This window comes from Coloeus monedula, assembly GCF_965178545.1.
Source record: "Coloeus monedula genome assembly, chromosome: 4".
Classification (NCBI taxonomy): domain Eukaryota; kingdom Metazoa; phylum Chordata; class Aves; order Passeriformes; family Corvidae; genus Coloeus; species Coloeus monedula.
Window position 1 is genome coordinate 61,979,291 of NC_138784.1, and position 14,296 is coordinate 61,993,586.

Below are 14,296 nucleotides of genomic sequence, written 5' to 3' on the forward strand. Positions count from 1 at the left end.
CCAGCTTACTCTGACCACCTTCCAGGGTAGATTCACAATTTCTCTGGGCAATCTGTTCCAGTGCCTCAGCCCTCCCACTGCAGTATGTCAAGTGAGTGGCAAAGTAAAACAACCACATGCATGTATTAACTTATTAACTTATTTTAACATAAGACTGTAATTCAGGGTTGTGCTTGTGCCTTACACAAAAAACTTCATGTTATGGAAAGATGAGCTTGAGGCTTTGTGTCTGTAGCTCTTTGTATCAGCATGAAATCTTTTTTTTTTTCTTGCAATAGTGTTCTTGCTACAATTGCTTCTACAGCACACAAGCAAACAAAATGGGTTCCAGGTTGTAGAACAGGCAACCCCCTCTGGTACATGCACTGGCAAAGTTTGACTGTGACTTAGAAAGCCGATGGCTACAGACCCTGTAACAAGACAAATTTCCAGAGTACAGAACACACACAGCAAGAGTGAAAGTGAAATGCAGCAGACCAGACACTTCTTGGCACATTATTGCTTCAGGGATGTTATGTATTTTAGTGGCTGATAATGCATGACAAATAGAAATCCAAACCAAAGAACGCTCAGAACAACTGTGAAAAGGAGACAGAGTAAAGCAAACACTTTTCAACCTATTACTGCTTTAGGGATACAAGTATTTTAGTGCTGATAATGCAGGACAAACAGAAATCCAAAGAAAGAGCCATACATTGCTTCTGGATGATTCAGCTGCATTGGGAACATATTTGTGTGAGACTGAGAAGCATGCACACAGGCATTTTTATGTTTGACTACAACTAGCTGAATCATTTGCTTCATGCAAGAAACAGAGCATTGCTGTAAGCAAAATACCATAGAAGATTAATATAAGCACTTACAAGTAAATACTATATGTGTTATCTTCAAATATCAGTTTAAAAGTCTCACTTCTCTAGAAAATCTGCCTAAAGCTATACTTTTCAGTTGTAGCTCAGTATGACATCCATATCTATCTTGCAGACTTAATTTTATATGAACCTACAATTACCTGATGAACAGATTTGTATATCCTGTAAAGTACTGTAATAATTTGTAGTTTATCAAGATCATGAGGTAAAGAAATCAATTTTGCTGGGAGTGTGCCAAGTCAGGCCTCTTGAACTTCTTCCTCTTGCTCACTGCCACGGCACAGGTGAAAACTAGTTACCCTGTGCAGGTGTTAAAACATACAAATCCATATTATCTAAGTCAAGAAACACATCACTACTTGATAAAAATTTAACAAAAAAGGACTGAGAAAAGAACTATATATCCACACTTGATAAAAACATTTAAAGAAGCAGAAAGAATGGTCCCATACCCCAAAGCCATTCTTTGTTTTTTTTCTTGTGCTCCACAGCACAGCTGTGGAATCTGTTTCAAACACACTAATCCTGGAAATCTGTACACTTGGTTTACAGTATCGTTTTGCATAACCATCTTCAATCCCCTTTTTTCTCACCACAAAAATACAATCAACCCCTAATTAAAACCTCCAGCAATATAATTTAATTTCATAACTCTTTTCTTTCTGTGCATAGAGGCACATGTGGAATTCTCCAGATGTCTGCCTGCACTCCTTCCTACTTCCTAATGTGGCTGTCTAGAAGGCCAGGATCAGACATTGTTTCTCACCAAATGGGCCAGGAAAGACAAGTATGGCAGATGAATTACTGAGGTTCAAATAGTGCTACTTCAGCACTCACACTTCCAGTTCCTCCTTCTATGCACCAGTGCAAGGACTGCAATTTCCCGATTTCCCTACATCCCAGTCTAAATTAAATTCCCTAGGGAAACTTGCGGATAAGAACCCATTGCAGCTAGAAAAACTGAAACACTGACTAGTTTGACTGCAACAAAGTAGCTCATAAGAAGTCCCCATCACACAAGCACAGTTTCACTCCATGTATGCCAGATGAGTCTCCAGGAAGAAAAGCAGAATGAATACCAAAGCTTTAGACAGCAGACTAACAGGCAGCCCAGGCTTGTCCTCATCCAACCAGCACACTGCCATAGAGATTTATGCCTCAGCAACCCATCTAAAACAGTCACACACACAAATTCATACTCAGGGATCAACCATATGCAGAGGCTCAATTAAGTCAGCCAGAAACATGTTAAGATGCTAGATAAGGAACACCAGAAAACAGGCACACAGTGCCTTAGAAGTTTCACCACTACAGGGTGAATTACTGAGAATTAGCTTCTGAATAGATTAAACACAACTGTTCTAAACAGGTGGCTCAGATCTTGCTAAAGATCCAACTGGTATTACAGGACTGCTGGTCTTGAGCTATGAGGAAAAGCCTTCTCCACACTCCTGCATAACAAGCTCAGAGTACTGTTTCTTCCTGTGCAAGGAGACACTCCACATCTAAGAGGATAATGATTAATAGCCCAGATAGTACTTGGGTGTCAGGCAAAGCAATTAACTTTGAATCAGCGAGAGGCCTGCAGACTGATACAAGACAGCTTTTGAAGGAAGGGAAGGAGTAGGTGGGGACAGAGTAGGCAGAATCAAAGCCAAAACACAAACAGTATCTCTTCTTGTTCTAAAGTCTCCATCAGAGACACAACAGAAGGTAAAACAACAAAGCACGACCTAAAAAAATATGCCATGAAACTCCAGCTTTTTCAGAAGCACTCAGGCTGTTGAACATGATAATATTTTGTGTAGCTCAGCTAGTAAACCTGCAGACTGGGGTCAGGAGAAGCCCTAAGCTTGCAGGGCACTAAGATGCACAGACAAAAATCACATAGAGCACACAGGTGCAAACAACTATTGTGCCCTACCCAATGTTAGATTTTATGATAAATCATATCTTCTCATCCAAATTGTGAAAGATTTAGTAAAGTACATTCCCACTCACTAAAAAGGAAGTTAACATTATTTGTTAATGTTCTACTCAATGTGTGCCCACGTTTCTGCTATATCACCAATGATTTTTTCCAAGAACTTGACAGTCAATCATTACAAGAGGAAGAATCTGTGCTTTATTTCTCCTCCTACCCAAGCACAACATACAGCACAAAACCAGACCCAAGTACTAGCTCAAAATATTCTCACAGTGATTGAATTTTTGGGCTAAAACATCATGAATGCCTATGTATAACATTTAGCCTTTTCCACCTCTATCTTCAGGATCCTAAAATTGCCCAGGTGGCTTTGGATTTCATTCATACCAAGTTGTTCCAAGGTGAATTGGACTGGTGAGGTCAGCAGCACCTATGATTAATGCAGAAGCAGGAGTTCTACCAGGCAAAAGAGTTAGCTGAACTCCATAGCAAATAAAACCAGACTTACCTTTTCCCTCAGTCAGATTCCCCATTCCTGTGCTGACATAGCTACTACTGACCTCAACAGTCCAATAATCAGGGACCTGTGAACAAACAAAAAAGGTCACTTGTATGCAAACATCTGCTGAAGTGCATGCTTAAAGTACACACAGCTTTGGACTTAACCACTACTTCCTCCGTGCTCAGCACGGCCTATTTCATACATTACCACACTGCCTTCATCAGATGTTAGACTGTCCACACTCTCCATCAGAGCTCCAACCAACAATTCTAAAAAAATCAACTAACCAAATCAGAGAGCAAGTACTTAGTGGTGGGTCCCTATGATTTTTATCTCCTTAACATCATAAATAAAGTGTCCTAGGTAGGCAGCTACAAGCAGAACAGTAAGTTCAAAAGTTTTGAACAGGCAGAGTAGGTCCTCATACAACTAGGACAGCAAACAAAGCACACTGACCTGAACCTTAGGCACATAAAAAATGCCATAAGGAGGAGTATTTCTTTCCTACTATCATCTGTTGAACAAGTAGATTCCAAAGGAGTACTAGCTCTGACTTGAGTCCTCTGACTTTGGGATTCTGATATACCATCCTCCATCAGCTATACAAGAATTTAGGTTCCCAGCTCTCCCTGTTCCCAACTGCACTCCAGTTAGATGTTCAAACAGGAAGCAAAAATATTCCATCTCTAACACCTCATGTAGGCTCTGTGCTTCTGCTATCTTTCTATATTGCTGAAGTTGCTCCAGACTTCTTGTCATGGCTTTCATCATAATTTATTTAGTTATCTACCACTTTTCCTATAAAAGTCTTGTAAGTGCTTTATTAAGTACATTTATTAGCTTCAATAAAGAGGTTTTGCTTCGAAATTTCTACAGGCACCCTTGAGATAGTAGCTTCTTTTTTTCCTTTCGTAACTCCTGATAATTTTTACAATTGGGATATTTACAATTTTTACAGCTGGAATGTGAAACCTATGCTACAACAGCATGAGAAAAAATTGCAACATGCTCAGAAGTTAGCTGTCTTCAGCATCAAGATCATCTGACTCTTTTTAAAAGAAATTATTGAATCCTGACTGCCTGTTCATTTCTGTGAGCTAAATCAACAACTCTATTTTCTCCAGGTTAAGTACTGCAAGTTCCTCCAAGACTAGAGCTGTAAAACCTAATGGGTCATACTGTTTGAATTTTCATAATATTAGTTAAAAACCCACAGAATCACTGATAACTACCAAGTATTGTAGTACCATTACAGGCTTTGAACAAGAATCAATGGTAACTTAAGGAAGGAAATCAGAGGGATGCAAACAGGAACTGCCAATTTCCACCAGCTGGTCTGGTCTTGTTTTGGAGGCTAAACTGCACCACAAGGCATGAGAACAGGATAGCACTAGTGCTCCTTCTCCCTTCCTGCTCCTCTGGGTGCAGCAGTTCTGCTCTGGTACTGCACCAGGAAAAAGGAGGAGTACTTCTAGATCTGGTCATCTCTCACCCTTGGAAATGAGAGACATGCAAAAGCAAGATCTGAGGAACTGCAGAAGACAGATCAGAGAAGATAGTTTTCAAATGCTACCAATACCTAACTTTTCTTTTCTATTAGAAAAAATGCAATTGATGGCTTATGAATGATGGCACTACTCTGACAGCAACGTATCAGTCCTAACAACATGAAGTTACTTAATGACACTAAGGTCACCATGTTTTTATAACTGTCAACTTAAAGGAAAGAAGACAGTCAGACAAGAACAACCAACCCAATGCAAAACTTCAACATCCACCCATTTATTAGGGATGTGGTGAGTTCAAGATGGATTAAAGTTCCAATTATTGGTGCCTTCAAGTAGGCCTAATTTCAAAGTTCTTATCTGGTGAACCAAGAGTAGAAGCACTAAAACTACAGAAACATACCTAGAGAACTATCCAATGTTACCATGAAAGGGAGATTGGTCAAGTCTTTGTAGGGTTTCCATGTTGTTCTAGCACGGAATATTTAGGAGAAGGAACAGGAGAGAATTTCTTACGAGCAAACAGAAATTAAAAACCTTCCATTGGCACATACCAGCAATCAATTCAATAGATGTTTCTCAGAGCAGAGCTCAACATAACACATTCCCTATTTACAAGACCACACACCCCACAGCATGGGCAAGACAACCTGTGTAACTCCAGGCAGGTTCTTTTGCTCTTTCCAACTAGAATACATTCCCCTGTATTTCCAGAGAAAGGCAGCAAAACACAAACACATACCTAATACTTCCAGCTGCTGGAAAACAATCTTTTTCCAAAGTGATTATGTGCATAGACACATTAAAACCACAATTACTGGTTTTGCTTCCCTTCCAAGGGAAGCAATAGTGGAAAAAACCATGAGGCTCCTAAACAAATGAAAAGGGAAACAAAAGCACTGCTACTTCTTGTTTCTGCAGGTTAGCCTGCAGAAACTCCCACTTCTGGGAACAGGCTTGAAAACTCTTGCCATAGGACTCCCACTTATGGTACAAGTTTCTAGAGCTATTTAATTTTGTCTTGACTGTGAAAATATGGGTGATGGCAAGGTGACTCTAATTTTAGATACACATTTTTGTTTACATAGCAGGTTCTCCACCAATTCTGGCATCTCCTGGTTTTGTGTCTATCATCTGGAGATTGACAACCACTTCACTCCTGCCTCAGAGACAACTGAGCATGCAGCTGTATGTGCTTGGCTGGCTGTCCATTAGATTAGAGAGCTCCTCAATGCTACCAATTGAGATGAGACCTGTGGAACTCAGATCTTCTCAAATACTCAGTGTTGAAAAGTTCTAGAATTGAGGCCTGAAGCAATTGCCTCCCTGAAGACTGTTCAGCCTTGCAGTGTCTGTCAGCCCATCTGCTAAAAGCATCAGGTATCACTGGGGTTCTCCACACTGCCTGGAAAATTGTTTTGCCTTGAAGTTGTCTCGTCACTCATGAGTAGGAAAAAATATGCTTGTTGCTGTAAAACATTCACAAAGGATGAGCCTCAAGGTCAGCACCAGGTGGTCCTGGAAAACATCAGCTCTAATGAGAGCCAAGAAGTCTTTCAGATTAGCCACAGAGTACAAACCTCCTCCAGAGGTATCTCCTCCTTTGCTGAATTACACTGGAAAAATCAAGGAGGGGGGTGGAAAAAAAGTTCAGGCAGAGAAGTTGGGTTGACAGCTCCTGAATACATGCACCTAAAAACCCATCTCCAGAGGAAGGGGGGAAAGATCCCGGAGTGACAACTACAATACAAGCCCAAGGTAAACGCAAACAGTTGCATTTATCAATAAACATACACCTCCTTTTTTTTTTTTTTTTTAATTTACACAACTACTTCAGTGTCTGAGCTCACTAGCAGATATCCACACGAAATGATGGCAGAACTCCAAGGAAAGTCAAGCCAGGTGCAATCCCTATGGCACATATGGGGACTTCAAACAAGAATCTGCTGTTTGAAGGGGAGGAACACAAAAGGAAGTCGGTACCCAGTTGCAGAAGAGGCAGACACCCTTGCTATTTAGCCAAATAAGAGACCAAACCTAGGAGGGACTGGGAACACATTGGCCAACCCCATGGCTGAATGCCTGCTGTGGCCCATCCACAGCCAGCTAGGTGTGGGGGGGGCTCTGGGGTCACAGTGTGGCATTTTATCCATGCCAGCAGCACATCTGGAAGAGACTTGTGAAGAAAGAAGGGACAGACTGTCTGAGCTAAGAAACCTAAGTTCAGTGAATGGGTATATAAACAGCCAAAATAAGAAACCACCTATGAAAAAATCCCCTTCAGAACATGCATTTGCTTTGAATAAATCCTTTATGAAACCAGTCTAAATCTGACAACAAATCAGAGGAAGATCAGAAACTGAAAGAACAGAAATGTGTGATTTTAAACCTTCATTTCTACAATTATCATGCACAAAATGTATTTTAGAAGAGTTTGCACTCAAGTTGCATCAAAAGACTTACAGAGAGTTTAGCTAAAGTAATTAGATGACAACACACTCATCCAGAGCCGTGTTACACAAGATCTCTGCAACAGAATTAACAACTGCTTCTCTTGATACTTGTTCACAGGCATAATCATTGCAAATAAAAAGCCCAAAGGTAAAACTCTGCTCTCCTGATTTTCATCAGTCACTGGTTTCAGGCTTCCAGCAGCTCAATGCAGACTCGGGCTCCTCACAAACTTCACACCAGAAACACTGATTGTACCGGTCAGTTGTGAAAACCCACCAGTGAAGACCCATAAAACAATTTTGCAAACAAAGCTATCCATCAGGCCCATTATACCTCTGTGGTGCCAGCATGTAGCACAGCCACAGTTGTTCACTTTGAGCCCAACCACCTTGAGTAGAAAACATCAATTTTCAGGACTTCTGCACTTAGGAACACCCTGCAAGCTTCCTTCAAGTTGCCTTTTTATCAGGAGTAAGAAGACCATAATTTCAGTTTTATGTCACCTATGAAATTGATGCTTTTTATTTTTTTCCAAAATAAACAAAGATACTTAAAATCTGACAGGAATTATGTTTTGATAAAACAGTTTGACCAAGTACAGAGAAAATTATTTTAGAAAAATTCCCATGCTTTGAAGATAGAAAAAAAATTTCAAGTTTTATGAACTATGAGAATTAATTTCTTTTTAAAGTTAAATAAAAACAATAACAAGAAGGCCAAAACACCTCCCTTATGACTTTAAAGAGTGTCCAGAAGAATCAAAAATCCAAAAATTCTCTTAGATAGAATTCTGTGTACCTAATACTTTATTCTGAAATGGTCACTAAATATAAGGTAACAACATTCATGTGCAAATTGCCAATTTTTGTATTGTACCATCAGACAAAACAATAAGGGAGGCAGTGCTTGTTGACGTGACAGTGAACTGAGCATAGCACTGTGTATGCTGTCCAAGGCACACTAAATTAGTGGACTTCAAAATATACAGCTTTTCATCTTAAAGTAATCCTGGTACCCTGAAAGATTTCAGCTCCAGTCAGAAGCTAATGTATCCTTGCAGAAGCTTTTGCACAAGAACAGATTAAGCTCTTAAAATACAAAGACCCAATCCTGAGCACACACAGTAATGTCAGTAGCTTCAGATCCTGGAAGCTTGGGTGACCATCTCTGGGCAGTGACAGCATAAGAGTCAATTGCAACAAGCCAGAAATTTGTCTCTCCATCCCCCTCCATCCCTACTGCCAGCTTATATGAACAAACCACTGTGTCCAGAGGAAAAAATAACCTATGAACCTCTGGACTGAAAATTACAAGCATCTGTCAGAAGCAGCACAGCATATTTGGGGGTTGAAGGTGACTCCAGAACGTACGGAGGTGTAAACTCCCTTCAAAAAAACCTGCTGGACATTCAGTTATAAAACCAGACTTTAGCTTTAGAGCTTCCCATATCAGGTTGCCGAGGGAGGATGAGAAGATTAATCTGGTTTTCCAAGATAAAAATACACATCACCTGAAAAAGCTTAATCATATTCAGAAAAAATATATAAAAATATATATATATATATATATATAAAACCCAGCACACACATCCTCATATTTCATAGGCAACATGTCATACCAGTTATTTTCTAGTATTTACACAGCATATCTGGTAGTCCAGATGATAAGGTGGACCTTTATTTAACTACTTCAGAGTAGTAACACAGAGTTTGTACTACATGATGCAAGTCCTTTGGATAAATTTGGTTATTTTTGTCATTTGGTATTGAACCTCACTGTCAGTAAAAGCCAACCCCACCAGGGGAGCCATGACCATATGCCAGCGCTTTTCACTCCTGCCTAATTCTGTGTACAATCTTGTTTCCTCTGCTCAGAAAATGACCTACATATGTAGTCAAAAGATGCTACCAGGAGCACTACATATGTCAGATTCAAATATAGCCTTAAAAAAAAAAAATACTACAGACATTTTGAGCACAAAGCAAGCACTGAGCAGTAGGCTTACTGTGAAGATACGTCATGCACGAAAGACTGGGATCAAGGAGAAAATAAGGCACCTAACCAGGCATGTTTGCACTGCAGACTCAGTAACGTGCATATACTGTAGTCCTAAGTAACTCTGCTCTCATGAGAGCTTGGCTAGTGTGTACATTAAGTAATGCCTAAGCCTCACATTCAGCAAGAAAACAAAACCCTGAAAAGCTGATCATGAATTGAGCACCATTTATTCTGCATGCCAAACAAGACAGGAGTATCTAATAATCCAGCTAATGACTGTACATCAAGACAGAGATCAACTTTGGAGAAGCAACCTTAATGCTGTCACTTCCTGAACTCTGCTCAAACTGCTTTCCTTCCACAGCTGGTATGTAAGTGTCCTTGAAAAAGTAACCTGAACAGCTTACTACCTTAAGCACCATGCAAACACCCACCTACATCAGCTGTAAACATTAAAACATTCAGTACCCTCAGATGACAGAAGGATAAACTACTCCCATTGCAGACAGGTGAGCTGTTGGCAAATCATGGCCAATGGGTTCAGGCAAATTGGGACATTGGACTGATTACAGCCTAAGAAAGAAGTGATTTTGCAAACATGGCTGTTTATTACCATCCTCTCTAGTCTCTACTATGTTTGTCCCAGTGATTACTGTTCTCACTCTCCACCTTCCTTCTCAAGGCAGCAGGTTTTCAGTAGAAATAACTCTCATCTCCAGTCACGCCTTGTTCTTGCTTTTAGTGTTTCAGTTCTGGCCTGACCTCAGGCTTTGGGACAGACCAAAGATGAGCCAAGTGAAGGGACCCAGCTTTCCTATCAAGCACACAAACTACAGCAGCCAACACAACACAACAGGCTGAGGCCTTCACCATTATCAGATGCCATAGATCCAAACATGTTTTGTACCAATGACTTTTTGTCGTAGCTAAGCTCATACAAAGTGTTACCAAGCACACGCAATCCAATTTCCCAAAAGTTTGGATTTTGCCTGCATTTGCTGTAAAGGATATCTGTCCAAGCGTTGCATTCCTGAGATCTGGCTCAGACAAATTCCTAGAGAGTCTGGGATACCAGAACTGCTTGGAAATGGGCAGGTGGGAGGGAATAATGGCCATAACCTTGTTCGTAAACCATTTAGCCTGGAACTGTCATGAACTATGTATTTAGAAATTCAGATCTGAAAAGATCTAAGGATGATCTAAGCTCATGCTGAACATGTTTTCCCTTTTTATGCATTCCCTGTATTTCGTATGTACACCGAGGGGAGGATGGAGGGAAAGGGAATGTAACTGTTTCCACCATAAAAATCTATTCAACATTTACAATAAAAAAGGGTTTAGGCTTGTCCTTGAGAGAAAGACTTTATCTCCAGAAACATCTCTTTCTGTAATGGCTGTATAAAAAAGGAGAGTTTTTCCATTGCAAACAGCTCTAAGGCAAATGGTAAAAAAAGGACAAGACAGACAAATGAGAGATGTTCCTCATTTTAGCATCTATCCTGTGGTTTTCATCCTTGAAAGTTCAACTGTATTCCTTTATAAATCACAGTCACAAGAAAAATAGCCATTTTCTCACACAGACAAAATTAACATTGATCCACCCTGCACCAGCAAGGGCAGAAGGAACATCACCACATCTGCTTTTACAGCACCACAGTACTGCTCATAACACAGTAATTCATTTAGTAAATGCAAGCAAACACATATATCCGGAGTAGATATCTTGATGGGCAATTTGCAGAGAGCTACAGGAAAGAAACCTAAGAAATGTACAAAACTACACACAGTTAAGAAGTTTTTACTGGTTTTCAGGTAGGAGAGCATTCGTAACACTACACCCCTGCACCCTCACATTTTAGCAGTTCGTAATATCACTGAAATGTCACATTAGTGAACAGACTTCTTATACCAACATTAGGAAGTTCTGGCTCACTTTGGGCAGTAAAATGATAATCAGAAGTCTCCAAGAGATGAAAGGGAAGAAAAAAGTTCCACCAACTTCTAATGCCTTAATGAAATTATCCAGGCTCCCTCTGGTGGGAGATTTAATGTAGAGACTGTTCCAGTTTGCTGTATGAGAACAGCTTTGAACCACAACAGTTTTTTTCTTTTGTAAAATAAACTGTGTTAGGATTGGATTCTGCAATTCCTGGAGTCTCGTCATGCTTCAGTCACAGTAATCTGAGGTAAAGCTTTGTTTCTGGCCCTAAGCTACATCACATAAAGAAGAGCAATCTGTGATAAAAAAAAAAAAAAAAAAAAGATAAAACATCACATTTTTAAAATATAAATTAGTGTCTTTGTGCTCCAAAATCCTCAGAACATTTCTCACTTCAGCTCTCCAGAGTCCCAGCAGAACCACCACCTTTGCCCCTGATGTGGACAGAGGCCAAAGAGAGATCACTCTCCCCAGGGCACACAAGAGATCTAGGGCTCCTAGTTTTCTTTTCTGTGGTTTATGTATTAAGTCCCAAGTGTTGTATCTCTCCGACAACTCGAATATCATTTATTTGCACCACTGTAAGACAATTCCAGCATGCCTATGTATCTCTCTACAAAACACACACACACAGGAGTCAAGCAAGACATCCATCCATTTCATTTCTCTACACCCCCTGAAGCTGTCATTGTAACCAGTTACGGTCAAGGAACATGACAAGCTTTACAAACACAAAAAGACATCACATTTGGTATTTTTAGTATCTCCCACTAAATATATGTACCACATACTGCTATTAAAATTCCTGTTATGCATGCGATCTCATAGTCAAATTCAGTTTTGCCTCCTGAACTTCATGACCAATGTTATCAACATTTTGCAGTCTGAAGTCTTGATTAAACAAAAAACATGCAGAGTGGTAGCATTAAAAAAAAAAAAAAAATTTAGAAGAACCATCCAGCTTGGGGTAGGAAAACCGCAACCTGAAGATGCTGCTGTACGGGAAGACCAGCATGAGCGCCTACATGGATGGAGTCAATTTTATTTCTGACAGCCTTTATTATGACTCACTAATTTTTCTTCCTTAATAAGGCCACGATTTGCATCAGAGAAAGTGTGTCTATAACAAGCCTGAGGACTCAGAAAATTATCCAATGGCTAAGAAGCATAACTTTGCTACACAGAGGAAAACAAGTTTAGTTCTCAATTTGTCCTTGTGCTTTCAAATAGAAAAGGTTGCAAGATTATACCTACTATAGTCCAAGGATTCTGATTAACCTCATACAGCCCATCTTAGATGATGAGTATAATTCAGTTACTGCCAGACAGGATGGCAGCTGAAGCTGAAGAGCAACCGAAATTTGGGGGACATGTAGGATATAGTCGGCATAGAAACCAGTCTCATAGATTAGAGGAAACAGTCCTCATCACCACAAGTTCTTTGGGACAACTATAAAGTTTTACGAGAATCCACTGCTTGTAACCCATATAGGAAGGCAAACAAAGGGCAACAATTCACATTCAGGATGTCATTAATGAAATTCAAAGCCTTCAAGGCAAGCCTTAACTTATTCAGACCAGGGAAATTACTACCTACCTCATTTTGTCCCAGAGGCATTTCTCTTGTGCCCAAGTAAAGCTATGCGGGGAACCAGTAGAGAGGTATTTACAGCTCAGAAAGACGTGCGTGATCTCCTCGCCCCTGACTTCCCCGAACCCCCTCAAATGCAAAGCCTGCGGTGTGCGCTGTTGACACTGACAGACCACCCTAAAGATAAAACTGCAGAAAGGATGCGAGACCGTTCTCCTCGTACGGAAACCAGACAACTCTCCCAGCAACGGGGCAGGACTACACCAGCTCTAAGTAAAATCGAAGAGGGCAAGTACACACACCGTTCCCTTGCACACCGCGCTGCGATGGCCGTGGGACCCCGCCCCGGACCTCGCTCAGCCAAGCGTTCCCCTCGCCAGCTCCCCAGCCTTGCACACCCCGGGGCCAGTTCGCCTTCTGCCTCACCGCAAGGGGCTGCGGGCGCGCAGGGACGGCCGACTCCCGGCTCGGTTAAAACTGCCCCGGGGGAGCGCTGACCGCGCCGGGCAAGAGCCGGGTCCCCGCAGAGGAGGGAGCCCGGCGGGGCGGCGCGGCACTCACCAATGCCCAGCCCCACCACCACGCGTCCCGCCAGCAGCGTCTCCTTGTCGCGGGCGGCGGCCAGCACGCCGGACCCCGCCGTGAAGAGGCCGCTGGCCAGCAGGATGCAGGGCCGCCGGCCACACAGACCGTTCAGGACACCGCCGGCCAGGGCGGACAGGGCGGCGGCGCCCACCGTGCTGGAGACGAGAAGCTCCTGCCAGAGCGCGTCCAGGTTGAGTTCCCTCTTGAGGAGGAGCAGCGCCCCCGACACCACACCGGTGTCGTAGCCGAAGAGGAAGCCCCCCAGAGCGGAGAAGACCGACACCACGTAGACGAAGCCGGGGGTCTCGTCCTGCTGGAACTGACGCCGCGCCGCCCGCTCCAGCTCTCCGCCCGACGCCGCGCTGTTGAGGCTGGAACAGGACTCGGCGGCGATGAGGCTCCGCTCGCCCGCCGCCGCGCCCGAGCCGGCGGACCCGTCCGCCTGTCGCCGCCGCTTCTCGCCCATCAGGTTGCTCAGGCTCCGCAGCGTGTACTCCACATTATCGCTGGCCTTGCGGGACATGGGACGGCCGCGGCAGCTCCCGCCCCGAACGGGGGAGGGCAGGGGGCTGAGGCGGGCGGCTGCCGGGCTACTCAGACTAGGGCGGCGGGGCTGCCGCTGCTGCCGACGCTACCCGTCCTCGGCGCGCCCGCCCGCCCGCCCCTCTCGGGCCGCGCTCAGCTGGATCGCATCGTCCCCCCGCCGCCGGGTGGACTTGAGGGGAAGTTGCCGCCGCTCCCAGCGCCCGGGCGGAGCTGGAGGCGGAGGCGGGCGGGGACAGCGGCGAGCGCGGCCCGGCGGGCGCAGGGGGCGGGCCCCGCGCCGTGCGCGGTACGGGGCACGCGCGGTCCGGAGCGCTTGCGCACCGAGCGGCTCCGCTGCGCTCCCTCGCAGGCGGTGCGGGCGGGCGGTGAGAGTGGTG

General features: G+C 43.3%; 1 protein-coding gene across 1 annotated transcript in view; it reads right to left on the reverse strand.

The window, feature by feature from the left end:
• SLC2A13 (solute carrier family 2 member 13) overlaps positions 1-13,978 on the reverse strand; it is a 142,332-nt gene extending 128,354 nt beyond the window's left edge. The window contains exon 1 of the mRNA XM_082279685.1: positions 13,350-13,978. Coding sequence (XP_082135811.1) covers positions 13,350-13,896 — 547 coding nt within the window. The 5' untranslated portion in view covers positions 13,897-13,978. The remainder of the gene's footprint in view (positions 1-13,349) is intronic.
• Positions 13,979-14,296: the final 318 nt, after the last annotated feature.